This window comes from Pseudophryne corroboree, chromosome 7 (genome assembly GCF_028390025.1).
Source record: "Pseudophryne corroboree isolate aPseCor3 chromosome 7, aPseCor3.hap2, whole genome shotgun sequence".
Taxonomy (NCBI): Eukaryota; Metazoa; Chordata; class Amphibia; order Anura; family Myobatrachidae; genus Pseudophryne; species Pseudophryne corroboree.
In genome coordinates this window covers 383,388,852-383,403,085 of record NC_086450.1, presented here as the reverse complement: position 1 = coordinate 383,403,085, position 14,234 = coordinate 383,388,852, and the positions used below count along the sequence as shown (strand labels likewise).

The window sequence follows — 14,234 nt, the reverse complement described above, 5'->3', positions numbered from 1 at the left end:
TATAAGAAAAATCTTAAGTGTGTGTAAAATAAAACAAAAACAACGTACTGTTCCTCTGCAACTTTGGCGCCTCAGTCTGCGCAGAAGCCGGTGTCCCAGCCGGAGTCACCGTGCTGCTTCCACTGGCATCAACCTCGATGGTATTGGTGACTGGGTCCCCCACGGCAGCCATCGGATCGGTGTCACTGATCTCAGTGATGTCATCATACAGCATTGGTGACATTAGTGGGATGGACTGGCTGTTCTCCGGGGTAGTGCTTCGTGAGGACGCACAACTGGACGATGAAATGGCAATGGGATTAACCAGTGCAGAATTGCCAAATACTTCATTGCACTGATCGTAGTAAAGCCACTCCATTCTAGCAGCACCACTTTTCCCCCTGTTGTGGTCGTGAACTTTGTTGTAATATTTTCTGAGAGCTTTCAATTTATTCACTACCTGCTGCTGTGTCCGCACAATGCCCTTTGAGGTAAGAATCTTGGCAATGTTGGTGTACACTGTGGCGTCCTTCACTGTCCCAGTGATCTGCTTCCGGAACTCCTCCTCCCCTCTAACAGCAAGCAGCTCCCTGATCTCTTCCTCCTTCCAATGCGCCATGCTGTCCCCCACCATCTCCCCTGCAGCATAATGATGACCTCAGACGCCAGCACCAGTGCCACGCCCGCTCAGCCAAACAGAGAGACCCTGCAGCTCAGCCAATCGCCAGTGCCTCGCCAACTCATCCAATAAGCGCTGTCAGCCGCAACCCGTTTCTAAAATACTGGGTCAGACCCTTTCAGACAGCCGGCAACCCGTGTAAGAGCCGGGAAAAACCCAGGTAAATTCCTGGGTCAAATTCCCGGGTACTCAGTCCCGTGTTGACCCTTTCAGACAGAAAAAGATCCTGGGTCGCCCGTTCAGGAGCCGGAAAATTACTGGGTTCTTTTCTCTGTCTGAAAGGGGTATAACTCACCCAAATCTAACTCTCTCTGCACATGTTATATCTGCCCCCCTGCAGTGCACATGGTTTTGCCCATTAGCTAACAAATTTGCAGCTGCTATCAGATTTGAATTAGGCTTAAAGTTCTAACAAATCAGCTCCTGTCATTTTACAGGTTGTGTTTGAAAAATAACAGGAGCTGATTGGTTGATACTTTATGTCTCTCCACTGATCTCTCTCCAAACTTTGATAAAAATCCCACTTCTACTTTATAATAATCTGGCAAGGTCTATCACGTCTCCTACATGTACTGCCCCTCCATCTGCTCCCACTGCAGGGCAACAGGACAGACCTTAGCTGGATGACCGCTCTGCACCAAGAAGGGTAGGTAAATAGCTGTGAAAAGACAATACAGAGCATGGAGTAATACACAGCAGGGGGTGAGGCGGTGCAGCGGGCAGTCTGAGTTGAGCCAGCATATGCCAAGTCCCTTTACTAGTTAATAACAATTAGCTTAGGGTGAGATTAGTATGTAACCCTCTCTCGCTGCTGCTGCCACCACCAGGCTCCTTTGAGGCACCTGACACTGCTGCCTTCTGGTTGTTGAATGTAGCTGCTGAAGCTGATGACTGTGCCTGGTCCCTCCAGGCTGCTTATCCTGGATCCAGAGTGCAGGATACCGGGCAGAGCGTTGATTCAGAACAGCCAAGGATGGGTTAGTTATATCTCTTAGCTGTAGGTCAAAGGACTTCAGCGGATATAGGGCCTAATCCATGTTTGTACACAATGCCGATGTTTTTGCAACAGAGCGATTATCAGCAGACTGCACATGTGCCATGATTGCACTGCGCACATGCTAAGGGACCTTGCGATCGCACTCGCACAGACGTTATAGGCAGAGGGATTAACAGGAAGGGACCAGTTGGGGGAGTTAATGTGGGAGTGGCAACAAGAACGCAGGTGTGTCATGGGCATTTTTGAGGCGTGTATCTGCCTTCAGCTGCGATCATGTACGTAGAGAAACATGGCGCCATAGGTCAACCCTTGGAGTCGCTGTTCCTCATTATTTCATTGGTGCTGCGTATGAGTATGCAATTGCGGAGAAATGAGCGATGGTTTCACTGGGCATCTATCTTCTTTCCTGGCAGCTTCACTTGTGATGTGTAGCATCTCCGTTACCTAGAAAAACACAGCTGCGCATGAATTTGCGTACAAACATGAATTAGGCTCACCGGCATCAGGCAGGAGCAGAGCAGGATCTTTAGAAAGAACAGTGGGGGTAATGTATTAAAAACATCCTAACGGACGTTATGTGTCCAGGTGCATATCACCACATTATCGTGGTGATACGCCTGCTGCCGCCGCCACAATGTATGAAGATGGCCACCGCCGATGTGTGAGTGCGTTATCCTACCTGTCCTGCGGTAGCGCACCTTCCACATCGGCTCGGCGCCGCAATCTGTGCGCATGCGCCCTTCTCCCTTCTTCCTGTGTTCACCGCCGGAGGCCCCCGACGCATGCGCAGTAGAGCTGTGTGGACCAGCAGAAGAATGTCCACGTTAAATAAAGTTTATTTAAAAAAAAAAAAAAAAACCACTGCACATTCTGACCACATCGCCTGCCTGGGGGAGGCGTTCCGGACAGTCGGCTTCAGGAGACGAAAAGGGGCAGCAGAGGCAATCATACATTGCCTCTGCTCTTCGTCTCCCGTTCACTACAGCGGGGTAGCGGTAAGTGGCGGGGGCGCGCGGCGACCAGGCTATACGGCGTTAACACGCCGTTCATACATTAGGAGGATGTGCTAATTGCAGGCTTAAGGTGCGCTGTGGTCAGCGGAAACCACAGCGCACTTTCATACATCTGGCCCAGTGTTTATTGCTCCATAGTTACCAGTCCGTCAACATGACGGAACAACAAAACAGTAATGTCAGCGCCGGTGTCTGTGTGTAGCGGAACGGAGCAACAGTTGAAATGCTCCGGCCAGCGCCATCTAGTGGCTACCGGCAGTCAAAACACTTGAATTTCCCCCATAGAGGTGAGGAGCAGCATTAGCCTTTTATTATACAGTATCAGTAGTGCTTAATATAGGTTCCAATTCCAAGGCTAGCCAAACACAATGTTCAGGTTAGAAAATATGTTTCCCCACTTCACTCAAAGCATGGGATCCAAAGGACTGGCTGTATCATAAGATGAGATCGATCACATCTTCTTTGGGCCTTCTAAAAAATGTCTACATTTGTGGCCCAACGTGATCCAGTAGATGAACCTGGTCACCATACGACCAGATTTGCACAGTTTGGTCCCCCCATGATTGTTTTGTTCATATGTTTGTAAATCCAGTCATCAGGACACAGAGACATGGGAGTTCACTGCTGTGCTGTTTATTCCATCACCAACTCCAGACACAGTGCACACTGGACCGCCCACTTCCCAGCATCCCCCTGGTCCTAGGGACCATCACTGAAGATTCAGGCTTACACAGATTAGTAAGGGAGTGTCTACAAATATTAAGCATTCTAATACACTAACATCACATCCTCTTTTCTTTAAAGATAAGCCCTATACGCTTCAATGCAACAATTAACAATGTCATATTAAGAACATCATCTAACACGTTTCAATGAGTCTCTCAGGTCTGCGTATTTCCCTTTTGGGTCTTTCATACACAGTCTGTGTTTCATCGACCATGTTGGACCTTTCTAGAATCGTGGTTGGTTCACCATTATCAGGATCATCATACATGTCAGATGAAGGGTATTCTTCAGTCATGTTGTCTTCATTATGGTTAGGTTGAGATCTTAAATCCACCCGATTTCTTCTTACTTCCGTTCCACGCTCTGTACGTATAGTATAAGATCTTGGTGCTACTTGTGCTTGCACAATACCTTTCTGCACCCAAATACCTTTCTCGTGATCTCTGAGACGGACTTGGTCACCCGATTTTAGATCAGATAAGCTTTTTGTTCGTCTGTCATGGAACAGTTTCTGTTTCGCCTGTTGACGGTCCTTACTCAGTCTGACCAACGCTGAGTTATGTGTATTAAGCAGTTCATCATGTATCGGGAGATTTGCGCTAATCCTCTTTCCCATCAGCATTTGTGCAGGAGAAAGTCCATTCTGTAAAGGTGTACTGCGGTAGATTAAAAGACTTTTGTAGAAATCTTCTTTACCTTCTTGAGCTTTTTTCATGAGACTCTTTACAGTTTTTACTGAACTTTCCACCAACCCATTTGAGCGTGGATAGTGGGGACTTGACGTAGTATGGACAAATTCCCACTCATCAGCAAATTGTCTAAATTCAGCACTGGAAAACTGAGGACCATTGTCAGTGAACACTTCCATAGGAACACTATGCCTTGCAAAGATTGACTTCATGCAATTGATTACGGCTATACTAGTAGTTGTATGTAGTGTCTTCACCTCAGAGTAGTTAGAGTAATAATCAGTCACGACAATGTACGTTTTCCCATTACAATCAAACAAATCTGTGCCAACTTAACTTTCTGGTATGGTCTCTCTGGCACTGCGTGAGGACTCAGTGGCTCGACTTGTTGTTTCGGTGTATACGTACGACATAATTCACATGTAGCTGTAGTCTGTGCTATGTCTTGGTTCATTCTTGGCCAGTACATAACTTCACGTGCTCTCCGCTTACATTTTTCTTCTCCTAAGTGGCCTTCATGTATCTTGCACAGCATAGTTTTTCTTAGTCGTGCAGGTATGACAAACCTATTGCCTTTGTAAATAATACCATCGAAAACTGTAAGGTCACTACGGTCATAATCATGGATAGACAGCGGGCACGCATGTTTTTCTGCTGGCCAACCTTTCAGAATGATATCTTTCAACACTTTCATTGTGTCATCTGTCTGTTTCTTTCCTAATCTGTTCTTGTCTTGCAAGAGACACTGGTAGAGAAGCTATGATCAAATTAACATAGGCTTCTATCTCTTCATCCATCAGACTTTTGGAACCTTCACTTTTGTTCACAGCACGAGAAAGTGTATCAGCAATGTACATGTATTTGCCGGGACAGTACAGCAAGTGTACATCATATTTCCGTAGTCTGATAAGCATTCATTGAATTCTCATGGGACAGTCATGTAATGATTTAGTCATGATAGCTACCAATGGCTTGTGGTCAGTTTCCACTGTAAATGCTTGACCATACACAAACTGCTGAAATCGCTCACATGCATATGTGATCGCTAGAAGTTCTTTTTCTATCTGAGCATACCTTGTTTCAGCACTTGTCAGTGCTCTTGATGCATAGATTACTGGTTGCCATGTATCCTCATGTTCTTGTAACAGCACTGGGCCTAGGCCAAATTGCGAAGCATCTGCTGAAATTCTTATTCTTTTCGCAGGATCAAAGAATTTTAGCACTGGTTGCTCTGTAATGTTTTGCCAACTTTCTTCTTGTTCATGTGACCACATCCACTCGTTACCTTTGTCCAACAACCATCTAAGAGAGGCTGTTCGTTCAGAGAGTTGAGAAATAAACTTTCCTACGTAAGTAATCATTCCTAGGAATCTTCTGACGTCGTCTTTGTTGTTAGGACATTCCATGTTCACTAAGGCTGATATTTTCCTTGGGTCTCGTTTTACACCTTGATCTGAGACCACGTCGTCCATAAAGGTAAGTGTATTCACGCCAAATTCACATTTGTCCTTGTTTAGCTTTAGATTCACTTTCTTGACAAGTTCCATTACTTGTCTCAATCTAGAATCATGTTCTTCCTTTGTAGATCCCCAGACAATAATGTCAGCCATCATTGTTTCAACACCTGGAATATGTTCAAAAATCATGTGTATCTTTTTGTGATATACTTCTGGAGCAGACAATATTCCATATGGTAGTCGAAGAAATCTGTATCGACCATCTGGTGTATTAAATGTACAAAGCTTTAAGCTGGCCTTATCTAGCTTCATTTTCCAGAATCCTGAAGATGCGTTTAATTTACTGAACCATTTTGCTCCCGCAAATTGCGACATGATTTCATCTCTGGTTGGTAGTTTGAAATGTTCTCGTTTAATAGCTTTGTTTAAATCTCTGGGGTCTAGACATATTCTGAGTTGTCCATTTTTCTTTTCAACAATTACTAAGGAGCTTACCCATTCAGTAGGCTCATCAACTTTCTGTATCACACCCAAGGATTCCATGTGATTTAACTCTTGTTTCAGCTTTCAGACAAGTTACCAGACATCAGCATGCTGGTTGGAGGAGCCAGTTTATCCATTGTTACTCACTGTTTGAAGAGAGGAGCACACGGCAGGCTTTGCAGACACTGAGTATCACAGCCTTACAGACTGCTGCAGCATTCTTTCACACTCTGAGAGCACTAGCAGTCCAAGTTAAACTTCTTCTGACACCATGTTTTGTTCATATGTTTGTAAATCCAGTCATCAGGACACAGAGACATGTGAGTTCACTGCTGTGCTGTTTATTCCATTACCAACTCCAGACACACTGCACACTGGACCACCCACTTCCCAGCATCCCCCTGGTCCTAGGGACCATCACTGAAGATTCAGGCTTACACAGATTAGTAAGGGAGTGTCTACAAATATTAAGCATTCGAATACACTAACATCACAATGATCAGACTCAAAGATCAGAACTGTCGGCGTGTTAGCAGAATTAGAAAATGAAAGTAGTTTATGGTGATTCATTCACTCTTTACTGTACATGCCCAGAACTGAAAAGAAGAACAAAATATGACTAATAACAGAAAATGTAAAATTTCCATGCAAGTTGAAGTGGAATGCAATTGTCTTACAGGACCCAATAACAATTCTCACCACTTTTTATTGCTATTGTTTGCATCATTACAAAGTGGTTTTAAGTGGCAAAGATACAACCTCGGCTTACACCAATAACACTGTCAGTGAAGAATCATACAGTATATATGTGATTGCCGTGTCTGGATCATGAAATGCGTTGGGTATTGTGGACCCTGTGGAATGAAGCCTTGCATCTGACGTATTTGTGGCTTATCTAAATGATTTGGTAATGAGAACATCATTAGGGACTTCTGGCGTGGTGAGTGAAGGTAAGAGTTACCAAATTGCAGAGATAATAAATTGCAGAGATAAATGGACCTAATATTCATATTATAATTCATAATATTCATATTTAGTGACGGCTGCAACGTGTATTTTTTCTACTACGATAAAGTAAAGTTAAAATTTAAAAGGGTTAATGTTAAAATTGTAACATTTTGGAGGATGTTGTTAAGTGAGTGTATATAAATATGATTTAATAAAATATTCCTGAATCTGACTGGTTGATGTGGGCATCATCTCCACTCCTAAAAATCCAGACTTTAGTAAATATAGCCCTATGTGTTTTATAACGAAGGATAAAAATTTGTATACATTTGGTTAGTATTTTTATTTCTTATGAAATTGTTTTCATTCATCTGCATCGCCGTGTGTATGGGTGATTGCGCGATCCTGCGGTCTCATGCGGCGTCGTCCAGTTGGCTGTGCTGCATGGCCAACTAGACGATTTGACATGCAATCTGCTGTATGCTAATGAAGGATGGAATAATAAATCGTTCTGTTCATTAAATTGTGTAGTATGTACAAGCAATCAGCTCCAGGGAAATCTGCCCTTAAATCGGCCCAATCGCCAGTCACTCCAGTGTGTACCCGGCTTAAGTGATTATATACCATGAAATGTAATATTCTCTGCAAATCTTTTGTTATAAAGACTTTTATTCACATTTCTTCTTAGTTCTTTGCATTTACTACAATACAGTTAATTAAGGTTTGTTTTATGGTAAGACTGAGGGTAAATTTACTAAGATGGGAGTTCTATTTAAGATGGGATGTTTCCCATAGCAACCAATCAGATTCTACTTTTCATTTATCACGTTCTAGAAGTTAATACCTGGAATCTGATTGCTTGCTATGGGCAACATCCCATCCTAAATAGAACTCCCATCTTAGTTAATTTTCCCCTGACATGTAAGATAAGTATTATAGAAATATAGGTAACATAGAGCAGCCTATTTAAAAACACCCACGGTGTACCCCAAAAGGCCCCAGTTTTAAACATAACACACCATCTTTTATCCAATGTAAGATAAGCATAACTGGTAAAGCTGGCGGTGTGGTATGGCTGACTGGCAGTCAGGAGACCACCAGTCAGCATACTGACGGCGGCATCCCGACAGCATACCGACGCCTTGCGGGCTCGCTGGGCTCGCCATGCTGCGGGCTCGGTGGCGGCCTGTGGTCGCCACAGGTTCTAATCACACTCTATGGGTGTCGTGGACACCCACGAGTGGAAATAGTCTCTGTTGGTCGGCATGCCGACCATCGGGATAGTGAGGGGGTGGGATGTTGGTGGAGGTCATGTGACCGTCGGTCTCCCGACCGCCGGTCACATGAATACCACCCAAAGCTGGCACATATCTGAATCAAAGCATTACAGCTACAAGAAAGTCAAAAGTACAAGCACATTCCAAAATAAATAATTATAACTGCATTAATACTAGTGAAAATTTAAGCATAAAAACATACAATAAAAAATATATAGGTAAAGACACATACAACCATTGAAACACAACTAAGACCAATTGTCCATTGGCATTAAAAATTGTGATTTACTGGCATTTTTAGTACGAGTTACAATTCGGAGGGGGAAAACTCAAACTGCTGGCAATGGCCCTCATTCCGAGTTGATCGCTCGCTAGCTGCTTTTAGAAGCATTGCACATGCTAGGCTGCCGCCCTGTGGGAGTGTATCTTAGCTTAGCAGAAGTGTGAACAAAAGGTTAGCAGTACTGCTATTAAATATTTCCCTGCAGTTTCTGAGCAGCTCAAAACTTACTCCTAGCTAGCGATCACTTCAGACTGTTCAGTTCCTATTTTGACGTCACAAACACGCCCTGCGTTCGGCCAGCCACTCCCCCGTTTCCCCAGCCACTCCTGCATTTTTATCAGGAACGCCTGCGTTTTTACACACACTCCCTGAAAACGCTGTTTCCGCCCAGAAACACCCACTTCCTGTCAATTACTCACTGATCAGCAGTGCGATTGAAAAGCGATGCTAGACCTTGTGTGAAACTGCATAGTTTTGTGTGAAAGTACGACGCGCGTGCGCAGTGCGCACCATACGCATGCACAGAAGTGCCGCTTTTTAAACTAATCGCCACGCTGCGAACGAAAGCAGCTAGCGATCAACTCGGAATGAGGGCCAATGTGCGGCAAGTTTAATAACCCACACAGCGCTGGAGTGCAGTATGTTGTTACAGAAAGGGTATAAAAAAATCTGCAGTTCGGCTGCTTAAGAGCCAGTTTGATATCTCCAATTCATGACACAGCCAATCCGAAATTTAGGAGACAGTGATTGGCTGTGTCTTGATCTTGAAGATATAACAAAGCCCCTGTTTTCTCCAATGGGAGCACTACTTCATTATTGTAAGAATAAGTTAGCACACTATTTATAGTGGATAAGCTTCCCATATTTTATTATTTAAACTAAGGGGGCAATAACTTATTATTAATAAATTGTGTTATGGAACCGCATAAAGGGCCTGATTCAGATGGTGTCGCAACTGAGTGATTATCAGCAGACTGCACATGTGTGGTGGCCACAGTGCGCGATGCAGCTCGCAGTGAGAATCAGTCGCAGAGTGATTGTCAGGAAGATGCAATGGAGAGTGTCTGTAAAACTGCAGGAGTGTCGTGACCATTTTCGGAGCATGTCTCATTGTGCAACTGCAATCTCGTACGCAAATAACATTGCGCCAAAGGGTCTAATTCAGCATTGATCGTAGATGTGCATGGCCCATTACACTTAAATGCGGGGAGACAGTCCTGCCCCCCCCCCCCCCACGCAAACATGCAAAAGCAATGCTTTTGCATGTTTAGGATTTCCCTCTGCTTACACAAAGGCAGACGGCAACCCGCCATCTTTTGAGTTACAGCAGCTGCATGTGACATCACACAGCCACTGTGGCCTGCCCCGCAAACGGTCCGGACACGCCTGCGTTGTCTGGACCGCCCCCAATGCTGCCGCGACGCCCCCTAAAATGCTACTGCGACGCCCCTTCCGCCCCACGAACGTCTTTGCCTGTCAACCAGGCAGAGGCACATAAGCGTTCCATGCTGACTTAGGCGCTTAAACTGATTGTAATGTTGCTAAATGAAGCAAACACTAATTTTAAAAGTAAATATGTATATCTGTCGGGATACTGCAGCCGGCATCCCGACAGCCGGTATATCATGTGTATTCCGTGTAAAGTCATATTGTATTATATTAGTGATGAGCGGGTTCGGTTTCTCGGAAACCGAACCCCCCCCGAATTTCACCCATTTTACACGGGTCCGAGGCAGGTTCGAATCTTCCCGCCTTGCTCGGCTAACCCAAGCGCGCCCGAACGTCATCATCCCGCTGTCGGATTCTCGCGAGATTCGGATTCTATATAAGCAGCCGCGCGTCGCCGCCATTTGCATTGGAGATGATAGGGAGAGGACGTGGCTGGCGTCCTCTCCGTTTATTGTTGAACTTGATTGCTTTATTGCTTAATTGTGGGGAGGACTGGGGAGCAGCTGTTAGGAGGAGTACAGTGCAGAGTTTTGCTGATAAGTGACCACCAGTTTTATCCGTTTTCTGCCTGAAAAAAACGCTCCATATCTGTGCTCAGTGTGCTGCATAATATATCTGTGCTCACACTGCTTAATTGTGGGGACTGGGGAGCAGCTGTATTATATAGCAGGAGTACAGTGCAGAGTTTTGCTGACAGTGACCACCAGTATACGTTGTCTGCCTGAAAAAACACTCCATATCTGTGCTCAGTGTGCTGCTTTATTGTGGGGACTGGGGACCACCAGTATAATTAATATTATATAGGAGGAGTACAGTGCAGAGTTTTGCTGACACAGTGACCACCAGTATACTATATATAGCAGTACGATACGGAAGGCCACTGCTGTGCCTACCTCTGTGTCGTCATTAAGTATACTATCCATCTACATTCTATACCTGTGGTGCATTTTAGTTTTGCAGTTTGCTGACACAGTGACCACCAGTATACTATATATAGCAGTACGATACGGAAGGCCACTGCTGTGCCTACCTCTGTGTCGTCATTAAGTATACTATTCATCTACATTCTATTAGAGATGAGCGGGTTCGGTTCCTCGGAATCCGAACCCGCCCGAACTTCAGCTTTTTTTACACGGATCCGAGCGACTCGGATCTTCCCGCCTTGCTCGGTTAACCCGAGCGCGCCCGAACGTCATCATGACGCTGTCGGATTCTCGCGGGGCTCGGATTCTATCGCGAGACTCGGATTCTATATAAGGAGCCGCGCGTCGCCGCCATTTTCACACGTGCATTGAGATTGATAGGGAGAGGACGTGGCTGGCGTCCTCTCCATTTAGATTAGAAGAGAGAGAGTGAGATTGAGACAGAGACACTTGATTTACTGGAGCTTAGGAGTACTAGAGAGTGCAGAGTTTACTAGTGACTGACCACTGACCAGTGACCACCAGTGCAGTTTTATTTAATATAATCTGTTCTCTGCCTGAAAAAAACGATACACAGTGACTCAGTCACATACCATATCTGTGCTCAGCCCAGTGTGCTGCATCATCTATGTATAATATCTGACTGTGCTCACACAGCTTAATTGTGGGGGAGACTGGGGAGCAGTTATAGGTTACAGCAGGAGCCAGGAGTACATATTATTAAAATTAAACAGTGCACACTTTTGCTGCAGGAGTGCCACTGCCAGTGTGACTGACCAGTGACCTGACCACACTGACCACCAGTATAGTATACTATATTGTGATTGCCTGAAAAAGTTAAACACTCGTCGTGTGACTTGTGTGGTGTTTTTTTATTCTATAAAAAACTCATTCTGCTGACAGTGTCCAGCAGGTCCGTCATTATATAATATATACCTGTCCGGCTGCAGTAGTGATATATATATATTTTTTATATCATTATTTATCATCCAGTCGCAGCAGACACAGTACGGTAGTTCACGGCTGTAGCTACCTCTGTGTCGGCACTCGGCAGTCCATCCATAATTGTATACCACCTACCCGTGGTTTTTTTTTTCTTTCTTCTTTATACATACTACATCTCATTATCATCCAGTCTATATTAGCAGCAGACACAGTTCAGTACGGTAGTCCACGGCTGTAGCTACCTCTGTGTCGGCACTCGGCAGTCCATCCATAATTGTATACCACCTACCCGTGTTTTTTTTTTTTCTTCTTTATACATACTACATCTCATTATCATCCAGTCTATATTAGCAGCAGACACAGTACAGTACGGTAGTCCACGGCTGTAGCTACCTCTGTGTCGGCACTCGGCAGTCCATCCATAATTGTATACCACCTACCCGTGGTTTTTTTTTCTTTCTTCTTTATACATACTACATCTCATTATCAACCAGTCTATATTAGCAGCAGACACAGTACAGTACGGTAGTCCACGGCTGTAGCTACCTCTGTGTCAGCACTCGGCAGTCCGTCCATAATTGTATACCACCTACCCGTGGTTTTTTTTTCTTTCTTCTTTATACATACTACATCTCATTATCATCCAGTCTATATTAGCAGCAGACACAGTACAGTACGGTAGTCCACGGCTGTAGCTACCTCTGTGTCGGCACTCGGCAGTCCATCCATAATTGTATACCACCTACCTGTGGTTTTTTTTTCTCTTCTTTATACATACTACATCTCATTATCATCCAGTCTATATTAGCAGCAGACACAGTACAGTACGGTAGTCCACGGCTGTAGCTACCTCTGTGTCGGCACTCGGCAGTCCATCCATAATTGTATACCACCTACCCGTGGTTTTTTTTTCTTTCTTCTTTATACATACTACATCTCATTATCATCCAGTCTATATTAGCAGCAGACACAGTACAGTACGGTAGTCCACGGCTGTAGCTACCTCTGTGTCGGCACTCGGCAGTCCGTCCATAATTGTATACCACCTACCCGTGGTTTTTTTTTCTTTCTTCTTTATACATACTACATCTCATTATCATCCAGTCTATATTAGCAGCAGACACAGTACAGTACGGTAGTCCACGGCTGTAGCTACCTCTGTGTCGGCACTCGGCAGTCCATCCATAATTGTATACCACCTACCCGTGGTTTTTTTTTCTTTCTTCTTTATACATACTACATCTCATTATCATCCAGTCTATATTAGCAGCAGACACAGTACAGTACAGTAGTCCACGGCTGTAGCTACCTCTGTGTCGGCACTCGGCAGTCCGTCCATAATTGTATACCACCTACCCGTGGTTTTTTTTTCTTTCTTCTTTATACATACTACATCTCATTATCATCCAGTCTATATTAGCAGCAGACACAGTACAGTACGGTAGTCCACGGCTGTAGCTACCTCTGTGTCGGCACTCGGCAGTCCGTCCATAATTGTATACCACCTACCCGTGGTTTTTTTTTCTTTCTTCTTTATACATACATACTACATCTCATTATCAACCAGTCTATATTAGCAGCAGACACAGTACAGTACGGTAGTCCACGGCTGTAGCTACCTCTGTGTCGGCACTCGGCAGTCCATCCATAATTGTATACCACCTACCCGTGGTTTTTTTTTCTTCTTTATACATACTACATCTCATTATCATCCAGTCTATATTAGCAGCAGACACAGTACAGTACGGTAGTCCACGGCTGTAGCTACCTCTGTGTCGGCACTCGGCAGTCCGTCCATAATTGTATACCACCTACCCGTGGTTTTTTTTTCTTTCTTCTTTATACATACATACTACATCTCATTATCAACCAGTCTATATTAGCAGCAGACACAGTATAGTACGGTAGTCCACGGCTGTAGCTACCTCTGTGTCGGCACTCGGCAGTCCATCCATAATTGTATACTAGTATCCATCCATCTCCATTGTTTACCTGAGGTGCCTTTTAGTTGTGCCTATTAAAATATGGAGAACAAAAATGTTGAGGTTCCAAAATTAGGGAAAGATCAAGATCCACTTCCACCTCGTGCTGAAGCTGCTGCCACTAGTCATGGCCGAGACGATGAAATGCCAGCAACGTCGTCTGCCAAGGCCGATGCTCAATGTCATAGTACAGAGCATGTCAAATCCAAAACACCAAATATCAGTAAAAAAAGGACTCCAAAACCTAAAATAAAATTGTCAGAGGAGAAGCGTAAACTTGCCAATATGCCATTTACCACACGGAGTGGCAAGGAACGGCTGAGGCCCTGGCCTATGTTCATGGCTAGTGGTTCAGCTTCACATGAGGATGGAAGCACTCAGCCTCTCGCTAGAAAAATGAAAAG

At 44.5% G+C, this 14,234-nt stretch overlaps 1 protein-coding gene across 1 annotated transcript in view; it reads left to right on the top strand.

The window, feature by feature from the left end:
• Positions 1-458: 458 nt before the first annotated feature.
• IL21R (interleukin 21 receptor) overlaps positions 459-14,234 on the top strand; it is a 189,404-nt gene continuing 175,628 nt past the window's right edge. The window contains exons 1-2 of the mRNA XM_063932793.1: positions 459-470; positions 625-818. Coding sequence (XP_063788863.1) covers positions 459-470; positions 625-818 — 206 coding nt within the window. The remainder of the gene's footprint in view (positions 471-624; positions 819-14,234) is intronic.